The 16,383-nt window shown below is 40.6% G+C and overlaps 1 protein-coding gene across 1 annotated transcript; it reads right to left on the reverse strand.

Moving 5' to 3' along the window:
• Positions 1–1,866: 1,866 nt before the first annotated feature.
• mmp9 (matrix metallopeptidase 9) lies at positions 1,867–7,064 on the reverse strand. Its single transcript, XM_037242492.1, has 13 exons — positions 6,791–7,064; positions 5,316–5,554; positions 5,021–5,169; positions 4,674–4,802; positions 4,423–4,596; positions 4,158–4,331; positions 3,876–4,049; positions 3,543–3,698; positions 3,283–3,454; positions 3,072–3,214; positions 2,817–2,967; positions 2,631–2,734; positions 1,867–2,495 (listed from the first exon to the last, which is right to left on the reverse strand). Exons 1-13 carry the CDS (start codon positions 6,929–6,931, stop codon positions 2,386–2,388), a joined length of 2,016 nt encoding a protein of 671 aa, XP_037098387.1. The 5' UTR covers positions 6,932–7,064; the 3' UTR covers positions 1,867–2,385.
• Between the last annotated feature and the right edge of the window lie 9,319 nt (positions 7,065–16,383).

Below are 16,383 nucleotides of genomic sequence, written 5' to 3' on the forward strand. Positions count from 1 at the left end.
TTGGCTTGTTCCCCTGATCCTCCCTTCCAACTACCTTTTCCTTTCAATAACCCTTCCGATCCGTGACAATTGAATACTTAACCAACTCCTAACTAGAATTGTAGGCTGCGACATTAAAAGTGTCAATCATTTTGATGGTTTGGCCAGAGCAAGAAAACGGTTAATCGTTTTTTTATTCCCAGAAAATAATAGGATGGGTTGCCAAAAATGTTTCATTTTGTTTTGTCTTTCAAACCACCAGTGGTGGATGCGATAACAGTTTTTTTTGTTATAAATAAGAAGAAAGAAGAAAAAAAGAAAATATGTGCGTGAGAAACCCAGTGTCCACTTGCCTTCTATACGTATGCCATTTAATTTGAATGCATCCGTGTACTACTGAAAACCACACGCGCACACATGCACTCAAATTATACTCACGACTCACCCGTCATTTGCTCTTATCTTCTACAAGAGGTGCGAAATAATATTAAGTGTGGCTCTTATCGATATGGAGATAGACACAGGATGTATTTTATTGCCATTTCCGGAAACTTTATCACTACGGGGCGCATCAACTTGTCAGGCGTTTAAGTGCGCTTGAAAACGGCTGCACATAGCGACAACGTGCATTCGGAAATCACTATTCCACAGCGCGCATGTGTATGCATGTTCGGAGAGAGCGCGTATTCCCTTCCCATGTTTGAACTGTTTCCATCTGGACTGCCTGATGTACTGGACGCACCTTGTCCGACCGGTATATTTAAACAACGATCTGAGTTTCCGAATTGTTGGAATGAACCAGCGCGCCCTCAAATAGTATTTACCAACGCACCCACACTCCGATTCTATACTGCCACTCAGTGGGCATTTTAGCAACGTGTTTGAGGCGTAATCAAATTAAATCAAATCAAAACAAAGATTTAGAAATGTCACTCAATCATGGAATCATTTTATTTTCATATACCATTTGAAGTGCAACTACCACAACAATATATTTAGAAACATACAGCAAGGGGATTTTTCATCCAATATTTGGCGCACTCTAGTGTCCACGGCGCTCTTAGCATCTCCCCATCTCGCCATAAATAGATGATTGATAGAAAATGATCTCCACCTTGGCCAATGCTGATTCTCTCTTTCAAAGCATTATAAATAATGGACAGTGCATTCTCCGTGGGGGAAAATGAATTGAAATGGACAGTCTAATGTTATACCTCTGTTTTTCTTTCTTTCTTTCTTTCTTCCTCTTCTTGGGTGCGGCGATATTATAAGTAACACCCTGGAAATGTAATCGGTGCGTCTTGGCAATGTAAATCCTTGGTTGAAATTGGGACCGGATTAGATAAGCAGAATTGCTTCAACCTGTTTCCCTTTTCGACAGTATGTCAAAAAGAGTGTGTGTGCTTTCTGTTTGTCTTCTACAGCTAATACAAATGTTTTCGTTTACTCTAAACATGTCAAATGTAGAACCAAAACATTTGTTGCTGTTTTAGATGTTTTGTGAAAATAGATTGGAGTTGAACTGCAGGAAGAGTCTTTGCCACAAGAGGGCAATGAACACACGAGCTACAATTTAAAGGAATGAATAAATAAATGACGTTATTGAATCCTATTCGGTCAAATGAAACATTTATTTAGTTTTGGATTCAAAACAAAGAGCTAGATCGATTAAAACCTCTTCAAAGTAGCTCAAAACTAGTTGAAAATTAGGGTACATTAAAATTACTTTGAAAGTTTGCCAAGATAGTAGACTAAGACCAGTGTATTAGTTATGGCATCAAATTCAAGTGAATCTTGTAAAGCACTTTGAGGATGTTGTTTTCTAATGTTCAAATTGACAAAAAAGTTATTGAATTATTATAAAAACATGCATTCCAGACATTTTGATAAATTGATTAGGCTTTTTATTTTGGAAATGCAGTACAAAAAAACAAATGAATGTTTATTGCATTGAAAGTTAAGAAAACACAAAAATAATTTAAAGTGAAAGAGCCATGCATTGTAATTCAGTGCAAGTTCTGGCGTCAAAGCCGTTAAGAAAGACAACTCTTAAAAACACATACATAATATGATAATACTACAAATGGCAATACAATCAAATACTGTTAAAAGTCTGCACCAGTCAGACACTTGCTGTATAAATTATTCCAACAACCTGAAATTGGTCTCCTATAGGTCTTGAATGATTGGCCGCCAATAATGGCCATGACTATGCTGTAATTTCACAAATGATCACTTCAAGGGCTATCCTTGTTGACATGCATTTAAGGCCCAATGCAATGTTGTGGCACACCAGCAGCGACCGGCCTACAAATAACCCACAAAGTCATCAGGCACTGCACGTAAACGCTCATTTACACGCTCCCTGATTCCAAACGTGTTCCGATCCCATCCCAAGCGAGCGCTTCAAGATTCGGAGCAAGGCAACAGGTCGTATTTGACGTAGCCCACGCGGTCCACCAGCTTGGTTGAAGTCAAGCGCCAGTAGAAGCGGTCCCAGTAGAAGTAGGTGTTCCCTAAAGCAGAAATGTTGTGGAACATACATTTACGATAAAACGGGGGGAAAATCAGATGCAGAAATATATGAAATCCAGTACCAGAATACAGAAACAATTCTAATATGCTGCCTCCCCGTCGAGCATGGCACTTACCGTTGAACTGGAAGGCATCTTGAGGCTGACTGGGCACGCCGCCAAAGGCATTCTGTGTGTATCGTGGGTAGCCCTTCTCAACCTTTTGCGTCTTTACATCCATCCTGTATTGACACATCATCAACATCATATTAAAGTTAGGTCAATGTTATCACTCCATGTGTGTTTTGATCAATTTGAACTCACCTCCAGTATTCCTCCCCACTGAAAAGCAGCACTTTGGATTTTCCCCTCTGCAGTGCTCCCTGTACCATCTTCACGCTGGCAGGGAGGCCGAGCTTCTCGATGTTACGTGGGCCCACATAGCTCTGTCCTGTGTACACCCAGAACTGGTTCCCTAAAAAGATCACAAAGGGGACACGTACACATAAAATGCAAGTGTTCTGATTGGGAAAGTAGTACTTGTCTTTTGGCCATGTGCAATGCAGGAAGCTCACGTACCAGAGAAGAAGTAGAGATTCCCGGTGAGAAGGTCTTCAAAGGCGGCATCGATGACTGTCGGAAGTGCTTGCCAACGCTCAGAAACTCGAAATGGACCTTTGAGCTCGCCATTATTTCCTCTGACGGATTTCTTCCAGTAATATCTAATGAACAAAAAATGCATGTTCGACTGTCGGGCGACTCAAATGTGACACCAGGTTGTTTTTCTTACCCATCACTGAAGAAATATAAATTGTTTTTAATGACGGTGATAGTGTCAAATTTGTCGACTTTGCAAATGTCTTTGGTTTCCGGGTCCACGGTTTTTGGGGTGGTGGTGGTTGTCTTTGATACAAATGGGGTGGTTGGCCGCGGTGGTGTGGGAACTGGGCCTTCCCTGCGGCCTGAAAACAATCACATGTATTTCAATAAAGGCACAATACAACATTTTGAATGATAAACATTCGACAATCGTGGTACCGCTTGCCGTACCGTAGAGATACTGAATGCCGGCGACGTCGTCTCTGTGCAGGGAGAAGTCCTCAACGTAGGTGTACATGGGGTACATGAGGGCCTGTCGAATGCTGGAGTGATCCAGACCAAGCGCATGTCCAAACTCGTGGGCGGCCACCAGGAACAGGCTGTAACCTGCATGGTTTGTGAAGGAAACAGAATTATACAAGAGACTTTGTCATGTGTTGTGTACAAAGAGGTATGATACATCCAAGTGATGATTTTATCTGGTCTTTACAGGGGTTTGCGTTTCGGAACTGACTCGATCAAGTGATTCAATTTGTGGAAAAAAAAACTTTTTTAATTCCTCACCTTTATCACGACAGAAGCCCCATTTCTTGTCGTCATCATAGCTGGCGGTGGTGGCGCACCACAGCCTTCCGTCACCGCGGCCCTCGCTGGTGCATGCGTCGTAACTCTGGCCCAGGAAGGTGAACGGGAAGTGGCACGGCTCCCCTTCGGAGTTCCCACCGGACACGGCGGTGTCTGTTCATGTGGAGACACAAACATCAGTAAAAAGTGACGTAAGCTTTGGTGACTTTGGAGAAAATCCCATTTCCAATGCTAAGCAATATGGCTAAAACCCACACACACCTCTACTGGGACAGAATCCATATTTCTTGTCCTGGTCAAAATTGTTTGTGGTGGCACACCAGCGGTAACCGTCGTTGCGGCCTTCTGTGGTGCATCCGTCGTACTCCTTCCCCTCGAAGGTGAATGGGAAGACGCAGGGGGCGGCGTCCGCATTCCCTCCAATAGTGTACAAAACTGGGAGGAACAATTTACATGTGTGTTACGTCATCTTGAAATCCATTCACTATTGGTTTTGATTCTCCATTTATCAGATTGTCAGACTCACGTTCACTGGGGCAGAAGCCGTATTTTTTGTCTCGGCCAAAATCAGCAGTCGTGGAGCACCACGGGAGGTTGTCCGCGCGGCCGTCGGTGGTGCACGTCGCGTAGGATTTGCCCTCAAAAGTGAAGGGGAAGCGGCACAATGCACCCTCGGCGTTCCCATAGCGAGTCTTCACCACTTTTGGAGACAAGAGAAAGTGCCATTCATAAGAGAGAGCCAAGGATTGAGGCCAATAAAAGAAAGGCGTCAACTACCTGGTCCTTTTCCCAGCGTCCAGTTTTCATCGTCATCGAAGTGGGCGTCTCCTTGGATCCCCTGGCCGGGGGGGTACGCGTGTGCCAGGAGGCCATCCTTGCCATCAAAGGGGTAAGGGTCTCCGTGGTCTGGAAGATGCCAATACAAAACAATATTTTTACTGGTTGTATTCTGGGCCTCTTGATAATGAGAATGCTCAGTGGGCCGGGTAAAGAATGCAGTGGGCCGAAAGTAGCCCGCTGACCATAGTTTGCACACCACTGATTATTGCCACTGTAAAATCGAACCAACATTTTATCAGTAATGCTCCCTAAGATGAAGCCAGTGGCATGGCTGTGTCACGTACCGCCTTTTCCAAATGACACCATGATGTCCGCTGTCCCATCATAGAGGCGAGTGAACGTCAATGGTGTGACGTCGCTCCACACCTTGAAAGCTCTGGCAAATGCGTCGTCAGTCAGTTCGCTGTCCAAGTCCGGAGAGTAGTTCAAGATCCTGTCGGGGAGGATGCGGCACTAAGTGTCTATTTCTCTCAATGTTTTTTCAACAAATATTGTTTAATAGTGGGATCATCATGACCAACATAAACAAAAAAGCAGCATGGAAGTCTTTTGTTGCTCAAGTGCATTCCCTCAACTCACCTGTAAGTCACGTCATTGTGGTCCCATTTAAGATCTCCCTCAAAGGTTTTGTAGTTGGCCACATCGGGAAGGCCACAGCGCGGCTGCTTCATGGCCTCCACGGTGGCTGAGTCCAGCTGACCAGTTTCTTCCAGACCCAGATGCTGCTGCATCTTCTTCAGGGCATTCGTGGTGGATACCATGGACTGGAAGCCGCTGCGCTGCAGCTTCTCCATGTAGCCAAACCTGGTCAGGTAACTCTGTGGAATGAGTCCAGGTGGTGAGAAAACACACAGTGCAGCTGATAAGGCAACAAAGGATGGGCAGGGTTGTGTCATTCATCCATTTTAGAAATGAAATTCTAGATTCTTTGTTAGGACAACTTTCTTGTACCAATCAAACAACTAATACAAAAAAGTATCCATTAGTATTTTACACTTTTTTGGACTGTTATATAAAAAAAGCAACATTTATGTTATTTTATTCTATTTAATTCGGTCATTCTTCCCCTACTGAAATGAACAGAAATGTCAATCTGTTTCATCCCAAAGTAAAACACCAGCAGTTTTTTTTTTAAAGAAAAGATAAGAAAATAGCATTCAATTCGGTCTATAGTACTTTATAAAAACAGACAAAAAAAAAAAAATGAAATAACTAAATGTTTTGCCTGATTTATATTTTTCCTCAACTCAATGGACACTGTGCTTTTGTTCCTGGTGTGAGCACTTTGGCCATCTGGGGGCAGCATAACACAAACATGCAGCAATACACGCTCCTCAGTAAGCCACAGTGTTATTAGTTGTTCTTTGCAGAGGATAAAGAACATGCAGTAGTATAACTGTGAGTATTTTTACATTATCCGTTTACATGTTTTTTTTTACGTGTTGTCCACCATTGAATTAAAATCTCCGTTGCATAAAGGGTTATAGCACTGTGAATATCAATGCTATTCGTTAGCCTGTCAATAGCGTTTCTTGTTATGGATTAGCATCGTGATAATGAACTTTAAGGCAAAGTTATGTGGTTATTTCGCGTGTGTGTGTTTTGTTTTTGATGGTTATTTATTTATTTGCCTCTGTAAAAACATCCTAAATTTACCTTGGCACTATACAAATGAACTTGCCCTGCCCTCAGCAGCAAATATTTTATTTGACCTCACCTGTACAACCTCCATGAGAAAAAGGTATGAGACAGCTGCGGCCTTACGTTTACACGAGGGCCAACCGAGCCATGCAGTATGATGGCTCATCTTTAAAGAATTATTATTGCGAGTCTAAAATATTAATTTGTTTTGTGTTTTTGTGGGGAAAAAAAGCAAGAGCAAAAATTGTTTTGTATAATACCTTTGTCATTTAGTTTTTCTGTAAGGTAAAACTGTCGAAAATTGTTGTGAAAGTCCTAGCGCCAAGAATTCCTTTCCATTCCAGATCTCCGCACAGCTTGAGTGCTTTGTGGAAGCTCTCTTATCAAGACAACATGCACCATCTGTTACTCACTTGTGCCAGCTCCATATCTGTCATGTTTTTGATGATGTCTCCTGGAAACGTGACATGGATAGACTTGAGGGGAAGGCTCCATCCTTCCCTCACGGTGCTGAAGCCCCAGAGCAGGCACACAAGCAAAGCGCAGGATCTCATGGCTGAGCCCCTCTGTGTGGATAAAAACAGTCAAGATGAAATGCACAATCCGTCGAGCGTCTTCCTCTTGGCGTCTCGCCGCTCTTGTGTCCTTGTTTAGATTTGCACGGCTTTTTATGCAACTTTGCTTCTTAGTCACTTCACCTCATTCTCCACCCTCCAGCAACCTCAACCCTCCCACTCTGAGGACTCAACACATGCTATCGGTTTAATTGACTCCAGAGGGAATTTCCAAAATATTCATATTTGACTTTGCAACAACAACAAAAGGATGGGCAATGTTTCAAGTAGTAAATGGAACCTTGTGGAAAACTATACTGAAAATAGCTTATTTGAATTCACTTAATTTGAACATCCACACTAGTTGCACATAATCAAAATCTGTTAAACTGACAAATTTCAGCTCCTCTCCAGTGGCGTTCTCAGGGGACATCATCGTGCCCCTTCAAATTTGTCCTTGGCTACACTGCGCCCCCCCCCACCCCCCCCAACAACACCTTGGTAAGGTTAGGGTTACATTATATCATGAATGTGTCACTTGCTGACTTGACTTAGAGTAGTGATGTAGGCTGGCATTATATTGAGACAATTAAATCATACTTTTAACAAATATAAGTAAATATTTACAGTGAGTGAAGCAATTTTGACAATATGGTGTGTGTGTTTGCTTTAGGACTTACATCATGCCACATTTGCGGAGTCTTTAATTTTTTTTCCGACTTCACTTTTGTCCATAAATAGAAATCTTTTTCCTGGTCAACTAAAATGCGATATGGAAAAGAAGAATGCTAAAATGAAGATGAATAAAAATGCATTGGCAAATATTCCAAAACAACACCTTTGGTTTGTTTGTTTACATGAGTTAATGTTCTGCTTTTCTCAAGTTTCAAGAATATCTCATGTAATATTCCTTCCTGTTTTGCTGTAAATTATTTGTAATGATGAGCTTCATCATTATTTTGATGCAACATGTCCCCTGACTTCATCACCAAAATGACACAATACACTTGCCTCATTCGGTCAAAAGGAGTGAGAAGACTTTTCGGAATATTTCCACACTGTTTCTGCACAATGAGAATGGTGACCTCATAGTTAGCGCGTCTGCATCGCAGTTAAGAGGTTCTGAGTTCAAACTAGGACTCAAAGAAATTTCAGGGATAAAGAAACTAATCATGATCTGATCTGATGTCGACCAGTCTGTTGTTTATCGTTGCCCTGGCATTGACTGGCGGCTGGTCCATGCACCACAGTCAAATTGGTGTTGTCTTTCTCCCATTGATTGCACTGCAGACATTTTTTCTCTCTCCATCGAGCCGTCGTTCAGCGGTGCTGCTGCAAAATATTGACATGAAGATTGTTCATATGGTGAAATATACCATGAACGGTAGCATTCTAAGCAACAAAAGTACTCTGGCCAATAGATAATGGTTTTACATTTTTACATACTCCAGAGGAAATTTCCAAAAATCTAAAATGCTAACAAATGAACATATCACGCAATAGCAATCTAAGCAGCAAAGGTGCTCCTGCCAATTGATAATGATTTTGCATCTTCGCCTGTATTCAAGCCCTAGTTCAAATGAAAAACATGAAAAAACGAATAGGTGGTATGCTAACATATAACAAAATAGCAATCTAACTTCAGAAAGTGCGGTGGCACGTTGATAAATGTTTTCATCCTTCCTTGTGTTTTGGTACTTTGGGTCATATTTGACCTTATATGGTAAGGACAGGTGCACCTGCAATGTTCTGTGGTTTGATGAGTGTGCTATCCTTCCTTATATTTCAATTTCCTGATGTGGGTGATGCATCACTTATATTGACACATTGCTTGGGTGTCATTGAGCCTGTGTTAAATGCTTGTTTGCACATATGAGAAATGTCATCATCTTCACTTGTGCAGTACTTTGCCACCTTAATTTTGCACAAGAAAAACAGCATTGATGATGAAATCTTTTGTTGTGATTTGCTTGCATTTAGTGTACAGTTCACTGCAGAGCGGATTCATTCCTGGGCCAGTGTTTTATTTGATGCTTTTATTTGCTGTGTGTCTGACAGACTGTAGTTTGTGCACACGATATCATTAATAACATTAAATAAAACAAACCAAAATATCTTATTTTCTTATGTCTTTCTGATCGTTCTCTACTGGTGTTTTATTTTTTTTATTTTTTTTTATTGTGTCGGCTTGAGGCGTTCGCTGTCTGCAATGGTATGTTTCGGATCAAGGCTACCTGGGACCAGTTTAGCGTACACACTCAAATTCAACTGGGTTAGACTCCAGTTCACTTGCAAACCTATTGAGAACCTCCCTTGTAAATTGGTGTGATATAATTTATTATGGAGTTTCCTCAAGTTTGTCACATCCGAATGATTTTCAAACTGTAGAAAAAAACAAAGAAAATACTGATTAAGTTATAGCTTGGATACTTGTGACATTTCCAGTCATGCAAAATCAAGGTGGAGAAGTACTGGACAAGTGAAGATGATGACATTTCTCAGATGTGCAAACAATCATTTAGCACAGGCTCAATGTGTCAAAATAAGTGATGCATCACCCACATCAGGAAATTGAAATATAAGGAAGGATAGCCCACTCATCCAACCACAGGATGTTGCAGGTGACTTGTTCTTACCATATAAGGTCAAATATGCCCCAAAACAGTAAACATTTGTGACACTAATACATTAGTTGATGTTAATACATTTTATTCTGGCCTGTGGCTGTTGGGTGGCCAGTACATTTTTAGGGGTGGCCATGGCCACCCCCTAGTGGCACCCCTGTTGAGACTGAGCAATATGGCCTTAAAATTGTTTTTGGAATGTGAGAACAAACTAAAACTGGGTGTGTTGAAAGAGAGGGAGTGCATGGTCTTGGGTCACTTCCAGGAATAAAATATTTTACTTGAATTCAAATTGCATCAAGGCTTGAATCATAACAGCCTGACGTTTATGTAAAGAATTTTATTCTTTGACACTTTTTGGTTCCTGCGTGAGCTCTTTCTAATTCATCATACTTGTTCTGCTTCTGCAGGGACAATTTGAGTTTATATGTGTCTTCGCCCTGGCCCTGGTAAAAAAAACAAAAAAACATCTGCCTCTAATTTGATGCGGCGTCAAAGCCCTAATGAATGCGACTCTTTTTCAACAAAGTCATCTGGATTTTGGCTTTTTAGCTCCCCAAAATAAGTCTGGAACACAAGTTTGAAAAAGACATTATTTTTCTCCTGGGGAATTCTTCCTAAAACTGGCTTCAGTCATAACAATCGCATGCACATAGTGGTAGGCGGCCAGCGACGTCATAACAGAGCTGGAGAGTGTCATAGCAGAGGAGTCAGTTCCTCAAAACGCTTGTTTGCACAATCCATGCCATTCAATTACATAGTGAGATAGGGCTGATATCACAGTCTTAAAATAAAACATACATTTGTCATTCATTTCTACAAAAAGCAAACGACAAAGCTATCATTAAAAATGTGTTCTTGTAAACTTAAATTTTAAACTGCAGAACTTGACTGGTCAAGTCAAGGATTCTGCTCATGTTGTCTGTTTCTAAGTGTGAATTAAATACTTTATTTGCTTTCTAGTTCAGTTCTCTAGAGGAGGCAGAAATTGTTAAATTGTCAACACTGACTGAGATTAATCACCCAGCACTATTGTGAAACAACAAAGGTGGCCAATAAAGGACACAGAGAACACTGCACCGAATTATTTGCTCTCACCATTTTCACCATGCAAATATACTAATGCTAATATGCCAATATGCTAATGTTATTTGTCTGGACCACTGTGTTTACACTTAGCTGTAAGTGTGATTTACTTCATTGGTAGAAAATTGTCCTGCTGTCTTTCCATTTGGCACTGAAAAAGGCCAAAGTCACTTCCCGTCCGCCAACATCCTTCAGCAATGCTGATGGACATGGGGACAAACACACACTCATGCATACCAGGATGACTGTGCTTGATGTGGAGCCAATATTAGCCTATTCGGTATTTTACATGCTGACTTTATGTTCTGGGAAACATTTCCCGCGACACTGTCTATGCCTGCTGTGATGATTTTGTTTTGTTTGTCCTTAAAAATGCTGGGTTAACAACAAACCAGTTTGCGTTAAAAATTGGACCAGCCCACAAAACAACCCAATAAATCGGATTAAATTGACCCAATTTCCTGGGTCAGTCCAATTTTTAACCCAACACTTTTAACCTGTTAGTCAACGTTTTTGTAAAGGATTTTACTATATTTTTTTGTGGAATGGCACTATGGAAATAAAAAGGCTTTGAATTGAAGTGAACACTGTGGCCAACTTCCAATATCACTGTTTACATTGACTGAACACCTGAAACACACACGGCCAAAATCCACGTAAACCATTACCACAGTCCATAACTTGTCCCGATCCGAATCAAAACATGACGTTTTTTGTTGTTGTTGTTTACTCTGGTAAGGTACTCCATGTATAATCCCACTCACAGACAAACCGCAAAGAAAACAGGACATTTTTTTTGGCCGATGGTAAGCGTCCGTAAATTGGGCGTAAACCGCACCGTGCTTTTTAGTATCGCTAGTACGGCCGACGTTGTGTCATGAGTCATAAATCCTCCAGTCTGACAAGAATAAATCCGTGAGGGAGGCGGTTGTCATTGGGGCAGCATACTCGTGACTCATGTTCCCCTGTAGTAAACTACGGGTGATCAAAACTGAAACAACATTGCTTTTCAATTAAATGATGGTATGAATATGAGACTTGTGATATTGCATCAGGCCTTATTTCTCATGCCCACATTAAACATAGGGACTTGCTCATCTCCTGCCAAGGTACTTTACTGGGATTGGGAAATGAAACGTTATCAATCCCAAAAGAGTTGCAGGATTTTGAGAAGACGGAGGCGAATTCTGGTAGCTGTATCGAATTTTAAATGAAACTTAATGTTAAACACTTTCCCTCTCATTGGACAATTCATACATTTATATATATAAAAACAACAAACACCAAATCTATAATAATAATTACAATGATTGAATATTCATGGAGAAGTATTTCTACAAGTATTCTAAAATAGAGAGCTACTTTTCAATCACCCTGTATGTAGACTAATAATGTGCCTGTACAGTTATAGCTATATGTCTTGATTTTGTGATGAGGAAAGTTTGGACTAAAAATAAATTCTTTCAAATACAATCTCATTAAGAAATTTAGTTTTGAAAGTGGACCAAATTTACTCCGAGTGTGATCAGCGTCATGGAAGAGAGTGTGGCCCTATTTTGAGTTAAGACTATATTTCAAGAAAGTTGGGGAAATTCCTCATTTCACACACACACACACACACACACACACACACACACACACACACACACACACACACACACACACACACACACACACACACACACACACACACACACACACACACACACACACACACACACACACACACACGCACACACACACGCACGCACGCACGCACACACACACACAGGCAAAATATCATGAGCAACATTACATACGCAGTTGTTGGAACTCGACTGAAAGGTTAGTGCATGGGTGTGCATTTACTCAACGCAGCGTGCCAAACCCCGGAGGCTTGGCTTGCTTTGCTATGCCTGGATTGAGCCCAGGAATTGCAAAGTGCGCTGTGTGCATAGACCATTCATTGGTGTGATGCGATCGGCCACTTTAAATCAAACCTGGGACCAGTCAGCAGCCAATTAGAAGCAACCTATACAATAACAAACACAGACAAACAATGCACTGGTCGCCAGCCAGTGGTAGGGCACAGAGCCAAACACGAAACTGGACTTACTCGCCAGTCAATGGTGGGCATGGTTGACAAACAACAGACTCGTCGGAAATAATTGTCAGGGCACATGTAAACAAGCAACAGACCCTAGACAAACAACAAATCATACTCACATAAATGTCTATAGGCAATTGAGAGTCTTTACTTGCGCTAACATGTTAACATACAAATAATAATAAGATAGCAAAAACTGAACAGGATTGACTTTAGCTTGAAAACATCCACTGAGGCTCTGCTGCCTAGTCAGCAGGTTAAGTCCTCATTTGTGCAGTATTTGACTCTGTTTACAAAATGTACATGCAGCTATAAATAGCAGTGGGAAGCAGAGCCACACGCACCAAGTACGTCTGCTGTGGCGAGGGCCGCCGTTCACATCAAGTGCAGGCAGGCGTGTTGACTTTCCGGATGGCCAGTTGTTTGACGGCCACGCTTAGGAGCCAATTACTGCCAGTCATGAGGGGTAGCCTTTACGGGTGCGTCACCCCCCCCGCCACATCCAAAGGACAACCGCAAGCAGTGACTGCACCACCAAGGCGACGTTCCTTGCACTAAATCATTTTATTGTGTTTGAAACAGAACAACTCCTCTGCCTGTTTTTATTTTCCAATTTTCTCTCCACCACAATGAGCCAACATACACAAATTCATAAAAGTTTGGGATTGTCCAGACAATTTCCGTTTTTTCATAAAAGCACTGTTGTGTATACAGACAATAGTCATGTCTGTATTTTTTAAATAAGTGTTGTTTTTCACTCCATTAACAATGTACTGTGTATGCTGTATCTTCATTGGAATAAAGAAGGACATTTCTAAGTGAACCCAAACATCTTCTAAGCATGAATTTGTCAAAGTACTCGCCTTAGAATTCACTCAGAGTTCAAACCAAAATAGGCAACGTCCTGTTTAAATGTTTGGCCTGGGTCCTTGAGATGTTTTCATGAGTTCTTAGTGATACACAATTTTATGTCAGTCGGTGAAACTTTCCAGAGGCACTACTGTTGGCCAAAATTGGCTGTAATAAATCCACATAGCTGAGTTTTCTTCCACCAATTTTGATTATGGGTCCTGAGACTTTTTGGTGCACCGTCTCATGATAGACTTGTCCACCAAATTTTATGTTGATCTGTGAAACTGGTCTCAGAGGCTAATTTTGTGAAACCTTTATTGCTGGAAATAGCTCCTAGCTTCCTATTATTGGAATTAGCCCAAACTGGCTGTTTCAACCCAAAATGGTCAACTTCCTGTTCAATTTTGGGCATGGGTCTTTGAGGCCTTTTGGTGCCTGGTGTTATGATGAACATGACCACTACATTTCAAGTTGCTCAGCCAAACTGGTTCATTTTTGAGTCTTAGGGAATTGTTCTTTGTGTATATAAAAATCCAGTTCTCTGTAATTCTAGTCTTGGAACAGCTATTGTATTTATTTGTACACAGTTTTCATGCTATTTGTTGAACGCAAAAAAAAAGCGTGTGATGGGACAAAACAATGTGAATCACCCATCTGAAAACGTCTCGCCTACATTGAGCAGAGAGGAACAGCTAGTGACCTTGAACGTAATGAGTCAATTCAGCAGGCTTTTACCAACGCCTTCACAAAATAGGAATAAGGCTTGGGAATTTCCCCGTGTTGATCAAGGGCAACCAGCTGATAGCAGAGGGGAAGTGAGTCAGTGGCAGCACTTGTTGAGGCAGGCACTTACTGTATGCCTCCCGCTTGTGTCTGTTTGACCACTCAGTTGGAAATATGCAGGCCTTGCTGGGGGTTTCAAATCCAAGATAAATGCAATGTTTCGCTGGCGGGCAAAGAAGTAGCTGTGTACACACAGGGAGTCATTTTCTTGCCTGAACCCTGACATTAGTGTTTTTTGCGGTCATGCATCCGTCATGACTCCTGTTTGTCACTGCGCTGAAAAGTAGAGGCAAGGCGACTGTCTATTTGCTTAACTCTCAAAGGGACTTGATGTAAAAGTCTTTTTTGAATGTGTTGACCTCCATTTGACACAGCAGGTATCTTCCACACTTGCCTGTGTACTGTCAAAAATATTACAAGTAAAAAAAAAAAAGCCACTGTACTTCTAGTTGGAGGCATGTTAATGCCCGTGGGTGCTTAAATTAAATCATAAAATATTATTTTATCAAATTTATAAAAATGTACATATCTATATATTTTTTTTTACATTACTAAATATGATCTACTTTATTATTGCGATTTGATTTAACATATTTTAAGTACAATAATGTTTCGGGGTCACTTTGCCCAAAGGCATGTCAACCAAGATGCATGGTATACCTCACAACTTAACTCAACTTGCAAAGATGTGAAAAATAATAAATGATATTTACTATACTGTATGATGATAACAATTATTTGACTTTACAATGTTTTTATAGTTATTGTTAAAAAGGCTTGAATGCAAATTAAATGTATGGATAATGTACTCAAAATGATCTGTTTATTTATTATTAGATTATTTAGATTTACATTTGATTGATCATATCTATAAAAAAAGGCAGTTTTTCCTTTGATAGTTTATAGTCGTCGACATTGATATATGTATCAAGCGTCTCCAGTAAACCATACACGTTGTTTTTTGTTTGATGTACTTGACCAGTAGGTGGCACCGGCTCCCAAGCACCGGTGCAAATAGAAGAGCCAAACATACAGGACAGGTAAAATTGTATGCATCTTTTTTTATTTTTCCAATAAGTATTGTGTATTTTGTATAGCTCCCATTGATCAATTTCAACTAGTTCTCACCAGGTGAGTTGGTTTTCATTCCAGCTGACCGTGCATGACAAGTGGAGCACATACAGGACTGGTCATCAATCAATAGCAGGGCACATTAAGACATTTAAAGCTTTTAAAAATAAAAGAAAAATAAACATTTTAAAACGAAATAAGGAAATAAAAGATAGGTTCTGAAAATTATAAAAGGAATGTGCAGTGCAAGAAAATGTTTTTTTTTTTAAAAACTGGTAAAAATTACTATGATAAAATTTCATCAGCAATGATTTGACACAATATTTAGCGTAAAGAGTGTTGCACTGCTGTTTAGAGAGATCTTAATGGCTTACTTATTCAGGAGGCTCCTCGTTAAATTACCAAGTGGTGTGCAAATATGGATTTTAATGGGTGAACCACTCAGACTGAAAATAGCGGGTCTTTTTCTAACCCGATGTTCGAAGCACATCTTTAATTTGGTTGATCTCGTTTCAACTGATTGCCCAGCTTGGAGCATATTTTTGATAAATGCCACTGGATTGTTTGCTAGTTAATGTCAGGTCATACAGTAGAGTGGTCGGCAATCAATGAAGAGCACACTTCAAAAAAACAATGGTCACCACTGGATTGGTAGTCATTTAATGTCAGGTGGACCTCTGCTATTCGTGGTGGACGGCCTGCGAATAGCAATTATAATTGATGGCCATTATAATTGTGCTGGAAAAATAAATAAGATGAGATATACAATTACCTCGGGCTGCAGCCTGCAACTAACAATTATTTTAATGATCAATTAGTCTGTTGCTTATTTTGCCGATTAATTGATAATCAGATTGGAAAAAACCCTCTTTTTAATTTCCACCCCTTTATTTAAAAAACAGAACATTATTTCAAATTGAGGCCTCAAAGAACAACTCTAAAATGCATTT

This window comes from Syngnathus acus, chromosome 2, assembly GCF_901709675.1.
Source record: "Syngnathus acus chromosome 2, fSynAcu1.2, whole genome shotgun sequence".
Lineage (NCBI taxonomy): Eukaryota > Metazoa > Chordata > Actinopteri > Syngnathiformes > Syngnathidae > Syngnathus > Syngnathus acus.